The 16,672-nt window shown below is 47.9% G+C and overlaps 2 protein-coding genes across 2 annotated transcripts; both read right to left on the bottom strand.

The window, feature by feature from the left end:
• LOC110433106 lies at positions 371 to 9,523 on the bottom strand. Its single transcript, XM_021454759.1, has 2 exons — positions 9,101 to 9,523; positions 371 to 778 (listed from the first exon to the last, which is right to left on the bottom strand). The coding sequence occupies exons 1-2, from the start codon at positions 9,342 to 9,344 to the stop codon at positions 624 to 626; spliced, it is 399 nt and encodes a 132-aa protein (XP_021310434.1). The 5' UTR covers positions 9,345 to 9,523; the 3' UTR covers positions 371 to 623.
• Positions 9,711 to 13,166, bottom strand: LOC8067130. The gene is made up of 3 exons (XM_002467012.2): positions 12,634 to 13,166; positions 12,300 to 12,436; positions 9,711 to 10,866 (listed from the first exon to the last, which is right to left on the bottom strand). Exons 1-3 carry the CDS (start codon positions 12,892 to 12,894, stop codon positions 10,182 to 10,184), a joined length of 1,083 nt encoding a protein of 360 aa, XP_002467057.1. The 5' UTR covers positions 12,895 to 13,166; the 3' UTR covers positions 9,711 to 10,181.

Below are 16,672 nucleotides of genomic sequence, written 5' to 3' on the forward strand. Positions count from 1 at the left end.
TTGTACCTGCTTTAAGCACTACGTAAAGCCTGCATAAAAGCAACCAAATACGAACACACTGTACTCAGGGGCCATTGGGAGGAGTGCCAAATTGTTAAGGGTAAATTTGTTATAGGACATTGTTCAATGGTGGTTATCATTCAATGTTAGTTTTTTGTTAAGAAACATTTACTTAATAATATTGTTTGTTTTTGCTAGAAGACATTTTGTAATTGTGGTAATTAGCTCTTAGACACTATGACTATCTAAATAATAGTTTTCACGAGTGGAGGGGAGAGAAGAGTTAAAATTAGCTATTATGCCCCTGGCTATTCTACCTAACCTTAGTTACCACAAGCTTTCAAGATTTGTATGACATGCAATTCTGTTTCCAGAATAATACTACTAATATCAAGGAACAGACATAACATGTCTCCTTTAGTCCATTATGATGTCATTCATGTCTCCTATCCATGATTGGCAATATATACAGCAGGACCGGGCAATTTACTTTAGGGTACCGGCTGCTGAAATACAACTATGTAACACGGCAACTTTCTATGCCTACACCTTTACTATGTTCACAAGTCCTTGAACATAGAAAGCTATATCCCTATGGAAAAAATGTAAATCCTAGAGCATCTTCACTTTGACTTCTTTCGAAATCGTTGGCGCTTCTTGCCTCCAGAGTTGTTACTTCCATCCCAAGCACTTCCCCAGAAAAACAATGACATCCAGAACAGAACGGCAAAGAAGATCCGTGCTCTATCCTGCAAACTTGACAGCTTCTCTTGCCAACCTGTCAAAAGAAAAACAAAATGATTACAGAGTAGTGTGCATTCATTTATTAATTAAGCGAAGAATCTTGAGTGTCACAATGGGCCTAGTGATAGGAAACCATATGATAAAACCTACAAGAAGCTGACTGTTGACACTACAGAAACACTTCATTCATGAAAGTGAACAAAATGTCTAGATTGAACAAAATGTCTACAGAAACACTTGCCCGCAGGAGCACGACTGCATGACGTGTTTCACGTCGGCCTTCTCAAGAAGTTCCAGGGGACTCCACCAGCAGCGCCTCCACCTCTGCCAGCAGTGCACCATGGCGCGCTTGCTCCCGAACCAGCTCGTGCTGTGCGTTCTCGCCTGGCCCGGGGCGTCCGCCAGGTCTTGATCCAGTGGAAAGGCGAGTCTGCGGCATCGTCTACTTGGGAAGATGTCGACGCGTTCCGCGCCAAGTACCCCTCTTTCCAGCTCGAGGACGAGCTGAGCTTCGACGGAGGGGGAGATGTCATGTGGGGAAAGGTCTACACCAGGAGGCGCCGGGCCAGGGACTTACGGCGGGCTGCTGAACGCGCAGCCGATCGCGCGGTGCGCGAAGGCGCGGCGTCTGGGGACGCAGAGGGCGCGCAGGTCTCTGGCCCAGGCGCATCAGGTGGTTAGAAGGAAAGATATTGTTAGTTTCCTTCCCTGTTATCTGTCCCTAGATTCTAGGAGTTGGTTACTCGTTTTAGTTGGGACTATGACTTTATAAGCCTTGTAATCAGATTGATCAAGGCAAGCAAGAACAATTATCCTATCTCTCTCTTTCATCTAAGCCTGCGGTAGAGGGGTATAACCCCACCGGAGAAGATGGCCGACGGCTACGAACTACGTAGCCGCGGTCCGGCTAGTCAGGGGTTTGACGCCCTTGACAACCTGGTATCAGGATTCCGGCGATCCTCCCCTGCCCACTCCGACCAATCATCCACTGCCGCCGGCCACCAGAACCCTACCCCGCCCACATCTCCCACCTCGGCTGCGCCCTTCCACTGGTCACCAGCCATGGCCGAGCCTACCCTTGCCGATGTTCTAGCGTCCCTCAAGACCCTGTCCACCGAGATGTCAACCATGAAGGCCGATCTGGCCGCAATGAAGGAGAAGTCCGCGTCGTCTTCGGACAGCGCCGGCGGTCACAAGCATGAGGAGCAGCGCGACACCGACTTCCCCCCCAAACCCAAGAAGTGGGACTTCCCCCGCTATGACGGCACGACCGATCCGCTACTCTTCCTCAACAAGTGCGAATCTTACTTTCGCCATCACCGCACCATGGCGGAGGAGCGGGTCTGGATGGCCTCCTACCATCTGGACGAGGTGGCCCAGCTGTGGTACACGCAGCTACTGGAGGATGAGGGCGCACCCCCATGGGGGCGTTTCAAGGAGCTCCTGCATCTACGTTTCGGGCCTCCCCTCCGTTCGGCACCACTGTTCGAGCTCGCTGAATGCCGGCGGACCGGGACGGTCGAGGACTACGCTAATCGCTTCCAGGGCCTACTGCCACGCGCAGGCCGCCTTGACGAAGCTCAGCGCGTCCAACTCTTCACGGGCGGTCTTCTTCCACCCCTCAGCCACGCCATCCGCATCCACAACCCGGAGACCCTAGCCACTGCAATGAGTTTGGCTCGCCAAGTCGAGCTCATGGAGGCCGAACGCCCCGTGCAGCCGCTGCCTCGGGCGCCGCCCCGCGCAACCCTCCCAGCGCCTCCACCGCTGCTGGCGCTGCCTGCACCTCCCGCAGCCGCCCAGCAGGGCCGCGGCGCGGGTAATTCACGCCGTCTGACTCCGGAAGAGATGGCTGACCGGCGTCGTCAGGGGCTGTGTTTTAATTGCAATGAAAAATATTCTCGTGGCCACAACAGATTTTGCAGGCGTATCTTCTTTATCGACGGCGTCGAGATTGACGACGCTGACGGTGCCGGGGCAGCTGCTGAGGCCGCAGAGACGGAGGCGCCCGTCTTCTCTCTCCACGCAGTGGCCGGCGTGGCCATGGGCAAGACCATGCAGATTCGCGTGGGGGTGGGCGTGACGTCCCTGATCGCGCTCCTCGACACCGGTTCCACCCACAACTTCATCGGGGAAGAAGCTGCGCGGCGTTCGGGGCTGCCTATCCAGCCGCGCCCAGATCTATTCGTCATGCCCCTTGCTGGGTATGACCTGGTGCTCGGGACACAGTGCATGGAATCCCTGGGACGCCTCACGTGGGACTTCACCGCGGGCACAATGACGTTCCTGCACCAGGGCCGGCCGACCTGCTGGACCGGTGTCCCCCTCCAGGAGCTGGTGGAGTCCTGCGCGTCCACCTCGGCAGCGCCTCTCCTCGATGAGCTCCTCGCTGGCTTCGGGGACATGTTCACAGCGCCCAGCGGACTGCCACCCAAGCGTTCCCGCGACCACGTCATCATCCTCAAGCCCGACGACCAGCCGGTAGCAGTCCGACCCTACCGCTACCCGGCTGCCCACAAGGACGAGCTGGAGCGGCAGTGCACTGCTATGATCGAGCAGGGCATCGTCCGTCGCAGCGACTCGGCGTTCTCCTCCCCGGTCCTCCTCGTCAAGAAGGCGGATGGCGCGTGACGTTTCTGCGTCGACTACCGAGCGCTGAACGCGCTCACCGTCAAGGACGCGTTCCCGATTCCCGTCGTCGACAAGCTCCACGGCGCTCGTTTCTTCACCAAGCTCGACCTACGGTCGGGGTACCACCAAGTCCGCATGCGCCCCGCCGACGTCCACAAGACGGCGTTCCGGACTCACGATGGGCTCTACGAGTTTCTGGTGATGCCGTTCGGGCTGTGCAACGCTCCGGCGACGTTCCAGGCGCTCATGAACGACGTCTTGCGGCCTTTTCTGCGACGGTTCGTTCTGGTATTGTTTGATGATATTCTTATCTACAGCGGGTCGTGGGCGGAGCATCTGCGTCATCTCAGGGTCGTGCTCGCTGAGCTCCGGCGCCACCAGCTTTTCGTCAAGCGCAGCAAGTGCGCGTTCGGCGAAACGTCGGTCTCCTACCTCGGCCACATTATTTCAGCGTCCGGCGTCGCCATGGACCCAGCCAAGGTGCAGGCTATCCGCGACTGGCCTGCTCCACGGTCCGCTCGCGTCGTGCATGGCTTCCTCGGCTTGGCGGGCTACTACCGCAAATTCGTCCACAACTACGGCGCCGTCGCTGCCCCGCTCACCGCTCTCCTCAAAAAGGAGGGGTTCTCCTGGAACGACGACGCTGCTGCGGCATTTGACGCTCTCAAGACCGCCGTGTCTTCCGCACCCATCCTCGCCATGCCGGACTTCGCCAAGCCTTTCACCGTCGAGTGTGACGCGTCCTCCCATGGCTTCGGTGCTGTCCTCATCCAGGAGGGTCATCCAATTGCTTTTTTCAGCAGGCCGAACGCCCCACGACATCGCGCGCTCGCTGCATATGAGCGCGAACTCATCGGCCTTGTTCAGGCTGTACGGCACTGGAGGCCGTACCTTTCGGGCCGTCGCTTCCTGGTGAAGACGGACCACTACAGCCTGAAGTTCTTGCTGGACCAGCGGCTCTCGACGATTCCCCAGCACCATTGGGTGGGGAAGCTGCTGGGCTTCGATTTCACCGTGGAGTACAAGCCGGGCGCGGCAAACACGGTCGCCGACGCGCTCTCCCGCCGTGACACAGACGACAGCGAGGGCAGCACCATCCTCGCCCTCTCCGCTCCACGGTTCGACTTCGTCACGCGCCTCCGGCAGGCTCATGGTGCTAATCCGGCGTTGGTGGCGCTGCTCCAGGAGCTTTCCAGCGGCGCCCGCGGTGCTCCCTGGTCCCTGGTGGATGGCCTGGTCCAGTACAGGGGCCGGCTCTACATTCCGCCCGACTCAGCCCTTGTTCGGGAGATCGTGCAGGCCGTGCACGAGGACGGCCACGAGGGCGTGCAGGCCTGCTCATGCCGCTGCCCGTTCCACAAGGCGTTTGGACCGACATCGCCCTGGACTTCGTTGAAGCGCTGCCCAAGGTGCGTGGCAAGTCCGTCATCTTGACGGTCGTGGACAGGTTCAGCAAGTACTGTCATTTCATACCCCTGGCGCACCCGTACTCCGCGGAGTCTGTAGCAGCAGCCTTCTTCGCCGACATTGTTCGTCTACACGGCGTTCCCCAGTCCATGGTGTCAGATCGCGATCCGATCTTCACCTCCACGTTTTGGCGAGAGCTCATGCGCTTGATGGGCACGAAGCTGCACATGACGACGGCGTTCCATCCCCAGTCCGATGGCCAGTCAGAGGCGGCTAATCGGGTCATTATTATGTACCTTCGCTGTTTGACAGGTGACAGACCGCGGCAATGGCTTCGGTGGCTTCCTTCGGCAGAATTCGTCTTCAACACTGCCTATCAGACGTCGCTGCGGGACACCCCGTTCCGTGTCGTTTACGGCCGCGATCCGCCATCACTTCGCTCCTACAAACCCGGCGGGTGGCTGCTGTGGCCCGCAGCATGGAGGAGCGTGACGAGTTCCTGGCGGACATTCGTGCTCGGCTGCAGCAAGCTCAGCAAGTCCAGAAGCACCACTATGATGCCGCCCACCGTCCAGTAACCTATCACGTGGGCGACTGGGCTCTCCTTCGACTGCGCCAGCGCTACGCTGCCTCTCTGCCCCAAGCGTCGACGGGCAAGCTCAAGCCCCGCTACTTCGGGCCGTACCGCGTCTCCGAGCTGATCAACGACGTCGCCGTCCGCCTCGACTTGCCCGCAGGAGCACGACTGCATGACGTGTTTCACGTCGGCCTTCTCAAGAAGTTCCAAGGGACTCCACCAGCAGCGCCTCCACCTCTGCCAGCAGTGCACCATGGCGCGCTTGCTCCCGAACCAGCTCGTGCTGTGCGTTCTCGCCTGGCCCGGGGCGTCCGCCAGGTCTTGATCCAGTGGAAAGGCGAGTCTGCGGCATCGTCTACTTGGGAAGATGTCGACGCGTTCCGCGCCAAGTACCCCTCTTTCCAGCTCGAGGACGAGCTGAGCTTCGACGGAGGGGGAGATGTCATGTGGGGAAAGGTCTACACCAGGAGGCGCCGGGCCAGGGACTTGGCGAGCTGCTGAACGCGCAGCCGATCGCGCGGTGCGCGAAGGCGCGGCGTCTGGGGACGCCGAGGGCGCGCAGGTCTCTGTACCAGGCGCATCAGGTGGTTAGAAGGAAAGATATTGTTAGTTTCCTTCCCTGTTATCTGTCCCTAGATTCTAGGAGTTGGTTACTCGTTTTAGTTGGGACTATGGCTTTATAAGCCTTGTAATCAGATTGATCAAGGCAAGCAAGAACAATTATCCTATCTCTCTCTCTCTTTCATGTAAGCCTGCGGTAGAGGGGTATAACCTCACCGGAGAAGACGGCCGACGGCTACGAACTACGTAGCCGCGGTCCGGCCAGTCAGGGGTTTGACGCCCTTGACATCTTTTAATAGATGTCACATGTCCTATTAGCACGACTTGCCATGCCTACCAAGCTTTTCATCAAATGAAACACTGCTTTCTCATGAGGCCCTAATCCTTTCTCATAACCACAAGAAATTAGCTAAAACTCATTCTTTGTATAAAGATTCAAAATTCACTGTGAGACAGGGAGCAACTAGGAGGGGTGAGGAGCTAGTTTCTAGGGAGTCTCATCATTTACAGTGGTGAGAGGAATTCACAGACACCTGAGCAGCTGCTTCCTGCAAGTCTGCAACCAAATTTGTGATGCTATATGTGGGAAACATGCAAAAATATAGCAGCAGTTATTCTGGGACAACAATTTCTAATCTAGTCTCCGTATGCTGATTACTGGAGCATCTTCCTCCTATCTTCTGGGCTAGTTATTATATATATACACCCTCCGTTCCAAAATGTTAGTTTCGTCCTAAGTCAAACTTCTCTAATTTTGATCAATGTTATACAAAAATATATTAGCATATACAATACTAAATAAAAGCATTATCAAGACATATTTCATGGTAGATGTAATGAAATAATTTGATGTTTCAGATGTTGGTGCATTTTTCTATAAACTTGGTCAAAGTTAGAGAAGTTTGACTTTAGAACAAAGCTAAAACGACCTACATTAGGAGCAATGATGGCACATAATAAACACTATCCTTCCAAGTGTACAGTCAAAAGTTTCACTTGAATATCATAGACTGATAGCAGTGGTTTACACTCCTAGCCAAGTATAGCGATCGTTTCTCCATTCTCCTACTATCATGCTGCATAACTGCTATGTGCTATCTATACACCATCTATCATTGCCAGTAAAAGTTGATTGGTAGCTACATTTGCAACTAACACCTTCCAGTTTGGCGCTGCAAGATCTTGTAATTCTGCTACATATGGATCAGTTTAAGTAGGATATAGAGCCGTTGTTTATATTGAAAAAACACACTTATGGTCTACTGTAAGCTGTAATCTGCTGCTGCCCTGTCTTTCTTTCCCTGCTGCAGCAAGGACTTTTGGGTCAGCATGTGCTGTTCATCTCTTGTGCTGTAGCAAGGCAATAGGCCACTTAAGTAATATAGTTGGTAGAAGTACATCAGCCATGGTACTATGGTAGTGGGTTGATACTTGAGTGGATGTACTAGGAGTAGGTAGTTGGTGTACTCACCATACCTCCAATGTACCTGGTAGAGATACATGTAGTTGTATATATACTACCATATTGCAATGGAAAGAGGCAGTTCAGTTTGTCACATTCAGTGTTTCAGTTTCAACCAACGCTGAAACTGAGTGTGTGTGTGTGTGTGTGAGGGTGTTTTCTTCTACCTCTAGCTGCTGGTGAGTGAGGGAAGCTTAGCAGCTTACCTGAGCTTGGATTCTAGGGGCCAACATCTACAGCTGCATGTACAACCTATACTCTGTTATTATATGACTAAGCATTCTAGTTTACTTGAGTAAACTGAAAGTAAGCTGGAACACGGAATGTTTAACCTGACGATGTATCTTCAGTTGTACTATTGACATTGTCAGGACAAGGTCTAATCTATTGCCGACTATCTGGTTTACCTTACCATCTAATGATAACCTTGAGTTGTTCCACTTCACTTAGTGAAAGAATTAACCATATCTTTCCAGATTTATCTGACAGCTACTATGAGGTTTTCACATCCAACAAATTAATGTCATCACCCTGCCTTATACTTTAAAGTCACATAATTAAGAAACAGAAATTTCCAGTTTATAGTCATTCTAAGTTTCTAACAGCTTATATTTTCAGCATCAATAAGAAGTTGGTCTTGGTGTATACAGGCTGTACTTGCTTCACCTCTCCTAGTTCAATATACTCATTGACATGGGTATATGAATCATTTTAGGGATGCAAGTGGGTTGACCCGCGAACCCGCATATAGGTCTAGTTTTGTTGCCACAAGCAACAAACAAAATTGACCCTATATGCAGGTTCGCAGGCCAACCTACTTGCATCCCTACTCATTTATCACACATGACCACATGAGCTCTTCACAGGATGCAGTTCAGTATATCATAATCTTCCAACAATCACATAAGCATCAGGAAAGCATTTGACATCAAGCATCAGCAAGAAAATAACGATCATGCAATCATGAGAAGATCAACAGCAACCACACTACCATCCAAACAAGATCACACATGCACAGATGAACACCGGATATATGATTAGCAATTTTGTATCTAAAATAATTTTTGTGTGAGTTGTATCCAGATTGAACCTATCAAAAAATGTAAGCAGCAAGTGGCATTAAGTATTCAAATGATTGAACTCTGGATCTGGAGCACCCAGAGACAAGAAATTGCTCAAAAATAAATTTGAGGCCAAAATTCCTCGTTCATGTGCCTCCAGTTATGACAACTTACAGTGTTATCTTAACTTGATCTACACATGGAACGATATATAGAACGCATCACATCTTATGAAGACCAAAAATATGAGAAGTACTCCGTATCGTCAGATTGTACCAGTTATCAAACTATCGATCAAGATGACTACGATCTGGAGTGGGACATAAAGTATAATTGAAGGATTAAGATATGCTGGGCAAGAGATACATATGTATGTCTACAACTTAGCTTCTTTTTGCAATGAAATTCTAATGATGATGATCTGGTAACTCTAGAGCAATGCCTAAAAATAAATGGAGATCCCAGATTCCCAAAGGTAGGACCGTAGGACAACTCTTCTGGTTGCTCACTCCAGATAATGTGTAATCGTTTAGAGAAACCACTATTTTTTTTATTTTATGTATTTATTTATTTATTTATTGCAAAATTTTAAAAAGGAAGTGCACCCTTCTGTTATGAATCTATCGGGACTGTGTGAGAGAACCAGGGCAAACTAACCGTGCGGAGACGGAGGGGGCTCTGAGGAGGGCGGCGAGGGCCCGGCGGCGGCTCGACAGCGTATGCCGGACGAGGAACGACAGCCTGGGCCCAGAGCAATCGGGGAAGGCACGGCGGCGGCGGCCGCCACTGGTGCTGGCCAGAAGCGGAGGCGCAGAAGGGAGGGGCGCGGTGGCCGGAGGCGCGAGACGGGGGAGGTGGCGGTGGATGCGGGGGCAGCTGGAGGGGAGGTCAGCGTCGCCATCGAGAAGGTTCGTCTGGAGAGTGGGGAAATACGTGGCTGTCCGGAGTTTTGGCGACTTTGAGTCGTGGTCACTGTCTGGTTTAGGTCCTTGCTGCTCACCTCCAGCGGGTGGTGGACGGGCTGACGGGTGGACGCGCTCTCGGCTGTCGCCTGCTGCGGCGGCCTGCACGATGTGGGTGTGGGTGGAGTACTGGAGTGGGATGCGGGCGAAAGAGATAGGTTTGGCCTTCTGGTTCTGGTTGTCCACGTTGATCCAGATTCCAGACAGTGAAGGCTAAAGCAGCAAAACTAATCACATGGACTGACATGAAACAAAGGTAAACGACTGCAACGGAATTGAGAGATTTAGTAAGACATAAACAAGTGTTAAAAGAACTTAGTCTGGAGTTAAACAAAGCCAACCTCCTCTATATTAGGGTATGGGATCACACATACAACACATATATAACCGCCCTTTGATGCTCTACATTATCTCATTGTGTACAAAAGAATATCCTCCTCAAATATCAAGTCTCCTCTATGTCATCTAGCATCTATAATTTATATGGCCAAATATTAACGTTGCTACTCTTGGCGCAACATAAGCCCAATATAACATGAGAATCATGTAAACCTAATCTAGATACCATCTGGAAACATATAGACACATGCGTCTGATCTTCAGAATGTTCCAACTAGACACATGTGTCTGATCTTCAGAATGTTCTAACTAGCAGGAGCCAATCGCGGTCCTGCTATGCTTCCAAAGCTGTGAAGACTGGTAAGCTCCTTCATGGACACTTTTCTGGGCCTCGAGTTCAGGAAAAATCAAGCACATAGCCAAGATATAGCAGTTTATTAGTCGCGAGCCGCCTTGTTTCTCCAAGCAGCAATGGGCTTTGGAATGTTGTCAAAACGAGGGATGGGGAGAGGAAGAGCGAAAGCATCTGTATTTATGCTCCACTTGCTCGCTGACCATATGGATGAACTGGTGTTGGTCTCTGGCTCCTGGAACTCTGGAGTGCTGGATGATTTCCTTACAGTTTGCACACCATTGACAAACAAAGGCTCCGCCATCACAAAAAGATTCTGCTGGCTCTTGTTCATGTCTGGTCGATTGCTAGACTTTGGCCTCAGTGCCAAGCCTTTTCCAGCGCTTGCCAGAAAGTCACCACCATTTTCCTCCCTCGGTAACAGCTCACCATCAGCTTTCTGGCGCCGCCTTATGAACCTTTCACTGTCACCATTCTCATCAGTATCACCGTCAAGAGAAGAACCTATCATCAAGCTTCTGGTTTTCCTATTCTGAAGAGGGAATGGGTCGGAATTTGGTGGCTCCAGCCACGGCTCAACATCCAAAAAAGCAGATTTGCCTTTACTGTAAACTGCCATTTCAGTGCCTTCACTTGTTTGATCTCTCTTTGGAGGTGGTGCAAGGCCATAGTATCCCTGCAGAAGACTCATAGCTGGCGAAACTTTGGGCTTTGGTGTTTTCAAAATTGAATCCAAGATATCTTCGTGAATGCGGCGTGGAGTACATTCCCTGAAACGATAATATTGTTATGTCATGTAAGGCATATCATGGAAATAGCAAAAATGACCTGGAGAAGACTTCATACGATGTAATTAACTATAATTATTGTGGAAAGCCTGAGACTTGACAAGCAAGAAACAAGAAGCATTTGCTGCAATAGCAACTAGACAGAAAGGCTAAGACTTTGGGTGCATAACTGTGAAAACACTGCCACTGTATTCACCCAAAATGTCTCACAAATGTCAAATGTCTGAATTACATCTACTTTTTTACATTATTTTAGACATGTAAAGATCATAAATGCTTGAAAAAGAGGTTATGATAGCCACATAAGCAGAAGACAGTGGTTCACATGAACCGTTAGCTCCTATAGAGCTCTTCACATGTTGACTTATGTCCATAGCTAATACTGCGGTCACATGAAGACAGCTTAAAATTGCCAACATAAATATGCCAAACCATCTTAAATATGCCACATGAATGTTCATACAGTCGACCTAAAATATCAAGTTATATGCCTACTCAACTGATTAGCTGCATGTCACTAAAAGAAAAAAGTGGCTACAGAAAGATTCAAGGACTCAAGACTCATCGGTTAAAGGGTATACCAACTGCGGACAGCTCCAACACAAGGTTATTGTGCATGCATATTTAGTTAAAATCAGTTTTTTTTCATAAAAAAACTTCAGTGTGTGGGGTGGCAGGTACCTAACAGGCTAAATCATCTGGATAGTACAGAAGACCAAAACAACTCAAATGACCCTACAGGGACTGAAAAAACACTTCTAAAATATTAAATGTATAAAAGCGAATAGCTAAAGAAAATTTGCTACTCGCATTGAACGCAGAAACAGGACACAAACAAAGCTAATAAATCTAGCTGCATGTTTAGATTGCAGCAAACGTGTATTTTTATACATCTAGAGTAACGTATTACTACCACATCTGTAATTCAAAACCTCTTTGGGACTAGCAGGTGTGAGAGGACTTCATAATTTATTTTCAGTTTAGCTTCTCTCCAATAACAGATCTCAAAGCAACCTCAATAATTGATGTGACGGGAGAACGTTCCCCTGGTTGTAGAAAGGTTTTTTGGCAACAACCATGCAGTTGAAACTTGAAATTATAAGAAACATTTTGCATGAGACTACAAGGCTAAGCTTCCTTTTCAGTTGCTATTTCAAGTTGTATTACACACAACGGTTTCACGTGGCAATAGTTGAAGGCATGTATTCAACCACATTGCACTAGTGCCCTAGTCTGACCTTGATCTTGACATGCATCTCCTGAGTGAACTTGTAAGGACTCTTTAAATAACTAGTGATATCACTTATAACACCAAAAAAAAATGCTTGATCAGAAACACACAACATGAGACACACTGGTAACATGGTTTATGTAACATGCCATGCTGATGCACGGTACAATTTCAGTCTAGCTACCTGTCGTCACTCTCATATGAACCATTCTCCTGGTAAGACGACGGAGGGTGCCTCCCCGGGAGTGGAATCCGCAGTGTCTTGTGTGCAAACATCTGGAGGTCAGTTGAGAGGCCGTTCAGCCTTTTAATGTCGGCTACCTACACGATCCGAATACACCAACCATTCCAAAATCAGTTCACCAAAGAAACAAAATAGAAAAGAGTTCCTGCCCAGAACAGCTACCAAGTTAAAAAAAATGCTGCTGTTTAATATCCCATCTGATTCTCCAATATAATATTAAAACCAGAGGCCCCTAAATAATACACAGCAGCACATCACTCCCATCGCATGTTACCTCGACACCGTACTTGATGGCGACGCCCGCTAGGGTGTCCAGCTTGCGCACCCGGTGTAGCATGTACTGCCCGCACGACGACATCGCCGCCGGCGGCGACGACGCCGACGGGGACGAGGACTGCGAGGGCGGCGACTGCTCGACGGCTACGGTGGCCGCAGCGCCCACCTCCTCGATCTCGCCGAGGCCGCGGGCCCCGCCGTCCAAGGACCCATTGGTGCGCGGGAAGGTCGGGTCCTTGGGCAAATGGGGGCGGCTCATGACATCCGGAAGCGCGGAGGGGGGAGATCTGAGCGCGGAGGGCGGAGATTCGGGGCGGCGCCCCGCCGATTCGCCGTCGGTGGCGGCGGCGGGGATACAGGATAGGAGATGGTGCGAGGAATCGACGAGGACGAGGAGGAGAGAGAGAGAGAGAGGGGAGGGGGAAGGGAGGGGAGAGGGGAGCTCACACAGGTTTGGTTGCTTTGACGCGGCTCCCCTCGGGGAAGAAGGAAGAAGAGAAGGAGGGGCGCTACAAACGTGGCGCACGGGAAGTACCCCGTATGCGCTTCAGACGTTTTTAATCGCGTCGTCATAAATAAAATATTGAAAATGAATCTCCGTTTCTATCTATTTGGAAAACTAGCGTGGACAGTTGATTAGGCAAATCAAGCGGCTGTCCATATTTAGGCTAACGTGGCCACCGCTTCCGCAGGAAGCGAACGCATTCTATGTTTTTAGATTAGACGTAGGCTTCCACCTAAAATTGATGATCTCTGGATGTTTTCCCTTCGTCTTAAAGAAAACCATTGTACCGAACTGTAGCAGTAGGAAGTCTCACATAGCCTTACTCTTCCTCCCATTTTTTATCAAATCCGACGACTCTTCCCCTCTTCGTCTTCAAATTCGACGGTCTTAAAAAGAAAAATCGAGAGAGACAGGTCGGCTAAGTGATAGAGATGGTAGACGGCGGCTGCTCGCCAAGTCAGGCATGGGCGCATGGCCCCCATAGTCAGAAGATCGCCATGGAAGGAGGCCACGACAAGGCGATGGACGACAACGGTAAAAATCAGATGCTCCACAGTCAATTGTTGGTAGATAGTTTCTTTTTTTTTTCTTTTTTTAGCGGAATTCTCTCTCCTCATCATGACTAGGCCCGCCCAACATCCATCAGTCTCGTTTGAGCTTATCGACCGAATCTGCCAGCTATTCAGTAATGTTTTCTCTTATAACAAATCAATGAACAGTATTTTCTATCCTAGCTTATCAGCCAAATGAACAAAACAAGTTTGGCAAAAGAAGAAAAATCATTCATTGTTTACCAGTTGTGTTGTCACGGGTTCATGTATACAAGTAAGGATGAAAACGGTCGGAAACGGTCGAAAAACTCCTAAATTGTTTTCTATTTTTACATTTGAAATACGAAACGGTAAAGTCGGACACGAAAACGAACGCGAACTTACGAAATATTAAGAATTTCGAAAACGAACCAATTCGAGCGGATTTATGTCGAACACGGTCGATATACGAAAACTCAATAAGAAACACCGATATGTAGTACTAAGTGCATAACTAAGTATATACACGATCAAGTTTAAGTGCATATAATAATTAAAAAGTGCATGATTCTTGGTCTTAGGTATTTAATACAATAGCCCACACATAAATAAGAACAAGTAATTAATAGCTAGCAGGAACATAGCTAGCCACTAGTAGAAAGAACACAGATGCATAGTGAGTACTCTGTAATTAGGCTGTGTGACCGTGCAATTGACTAAATTCGGTTTAAACCAAATTTTGAATTCGAAATATTTCAAATTAAAAGTAGAAAAGTAGAAAACGGTCGAAAAATATCTAAACCGTTTTCTACTTTTACATTTAAAATACGAAACATCTAAAATAGGAAAACGAAAAAGGTAAAGTCGGATAAGAAAATACGAATTCGATCGGATCCAATATAGAAAGCGGTTCGGTTCGGTTCGGGATATTTCCGTTCCGTTTTCATCCTTATATACAAGGCCAGGGATGCAACAGGTCACTTTTTATTAGTACTGTACAATCATCCGTATTATTTTATTTGAATGACTTCCATGGATCCTCCGTTGACCAAATGACGCACAGAAAACAAATAATATCCCAAGCAAGGTCTGCCGAGCCCACACGATCTTATCTCAATTCAAACTCAAACAAGCAATAGTCCCTTTGTCTTCAAAGCAAAAACGAAATTAGGATGTGTTTGATTGCAACCTAAAATTTTACATGGACAAATCAATTTTGTTTGTCACAACGAACTGGATAGATAATTGCTTTCTCTACTACACTATTATTAAGGCCTTGTTTAGTTCCCAAAAAATTTTGCAAAATTTTTCAGATTCCCCGTCACATCGAATCTTTAGACACATGCATGAAGTATTAAATATAGATAAAAATAAAAACTAATTACATAATTTGATCGAAATTGACGAGACGAATCTTTTGAGCCTAGTTAGATTATGATTGGATAATATTTGTCAAATACAAACGAAAAAGCTACAGTGTCGATTTTGTAAAATATTTTGGAACTAAACAAGGCCTAAGGGCGTGTTTGGTTTGTGTACCACAGTCTGCCACAACTTCCATGCCATAGTTTTGCATGTGTTTGTTTCGTGGCCGGAGTTAAGGCGCCACCAAAACTTGTCAACGCTATGTAAGTCAGTTTTTACACCAAATCACGTTGATTTGTGGCGAGCTATTGTTCGCCCAACTTTTGTTGTCGTCGTGTTCAGCGCGACATGCATAGGCGGCGTCCAAATACACCCTAAGTGTCTAACATTTGTGTGCTACCACACAGTCTTGGTTACTATAAAATGTTTTGCACAGCTCCACTAGGCAAATTTCTCTCTTAATGAACATTGTTCTCTTCCCATCTTTCTGATAAATCTCTAATTTACCATCAAGCTATGTTAGATAATCCACATTGTATATATAGCTTATAATAAAAAAACAAATCCAGAAATATAAGCAAGAACAAATCCAAAAAAAATGAGAATTCTAACAAAACCCACATGAGACTGGGATGCTGACGTGGTTGACTCCACTAGTCAACTACCCCAAGGTTAATTGGATTGTCCATCTTTGTCAAGAACAGCTTGCACCGATCAGGCGATCAGGCATAGTGCCTTGTGAAAATAGGTGGTCGATAAAGATGGATGAAATGAAAAAGAAAAGTTCATCTAACGAGAAACACATAGAAATAAATATGTTTTCCTCTTTACTAAAGCACACTCGTGTGGTTGTAACATGTTTTTTCGTTAGCATGGCTCAACCAAACAATGAAACAAACCACCATTCCAGCTACCTGGCAAAGTAAAATAAGATCAACGCACTCAAGTTGCAACAAACGTGCTCTAAAGACCTGGAGCAAGCCAACCACGTGACACTTCGAAGCCCCATAGGTTTTATCGAAATGCACCGAACTCCCTTCATAAATTTTGCAATCACATAAATTCATATATAATGTTTGTGTTAATTGACTTAAAATCAACAAGCGGTCCTTGAGTTTTGAATCTTAGGTGGTTTTATGGCCAAATGGAAGTTCTTTTAATAAAGATACTCGAAAGAGCGACTGATCTTCTATATATCCAAGAAAATAATGGGCTAGCACAAAAGATAAATAATGTGACATAAAATAACCTCTAAAAATAATAGTATATAAAAAACTAATAGTACATCAAAAACTAGTTTGGCCATCTTCGTCCACAGCCTCCCAGAGCTTCAAAAATCACACTAAAAATACACCAAGCTCTCAGTATACAAGGTTTTCAAGACCACAAAAACCACACGCCACTTGCAACGAGATGAACTACACACTGAAAGGACATTAGCTTCAGAAAATTCACAACGAACGCTAGCTCACAATCCTTCGGTGTCATATGTCAACCAATTAACATTTACTTCTCCCAATAAACACACACCAAATCTAGAGAAAGCCGACAGATCTAACAGATCTTACTGGTCCTTCGTATAGCACAGCATTGTAAATACGGCTATCATTTACACGTGCGAGTGCGAAACAAGGACG

The sequence above is a fragment of the Sorghum bicolor genome, chromosome 1 (assembly GCF_000003195.3).
Source record: "Sorghum bicolor cultivar BTx623 chromosome 1, Sorghum_bicolor_NCBIv3, whole genome shotgun sequence".
NCBI lineage: Eukaryota > Viridiplantae > Streptophyta > Magnoliopsida > Poales > Poaceae > Sorghum > Sorghum bicolor.

Bases quoted from the DNA above. Each gene is read 5' to 3' on its own strand.
- LOC110433106 (XM_021454759.1), bottom strand. From the start codon at position 9,344: ATGGCGACGCTGACCTCCCCTCCAGCTGCCCCCGCATCCACCGCCACC. The intron at 779-9,100 runs GTTAGTTTGCCC...TTCTTTTGACAG, and splicing joins GCCCCCTCCGTCTCCGCACG to GTTGGCAAGAGAAGCTGTCA.
- LOC8067130 (XM_002467012.2), bottom strand. From the start codon at position 12,894: ATGAGCCGCCCCCATTTGCCCAAGGACCCGACCTTCCCGCGCACCAAT. The intron at 12,437-12,633 runs GTAACATGCGAT...CGGATCGTGTAG, and splicing joins CCATCAAGTACGGTGTCGAG to GTAGCCGACATTAAAAGGCT. The intron at 10,867-12,299 runs GTAGCTAGACTG...TTATCGTTTCAG, and splicing joins TCATATGAGAGTGACGACAG to GGAATGTACTCCACGCCGCA.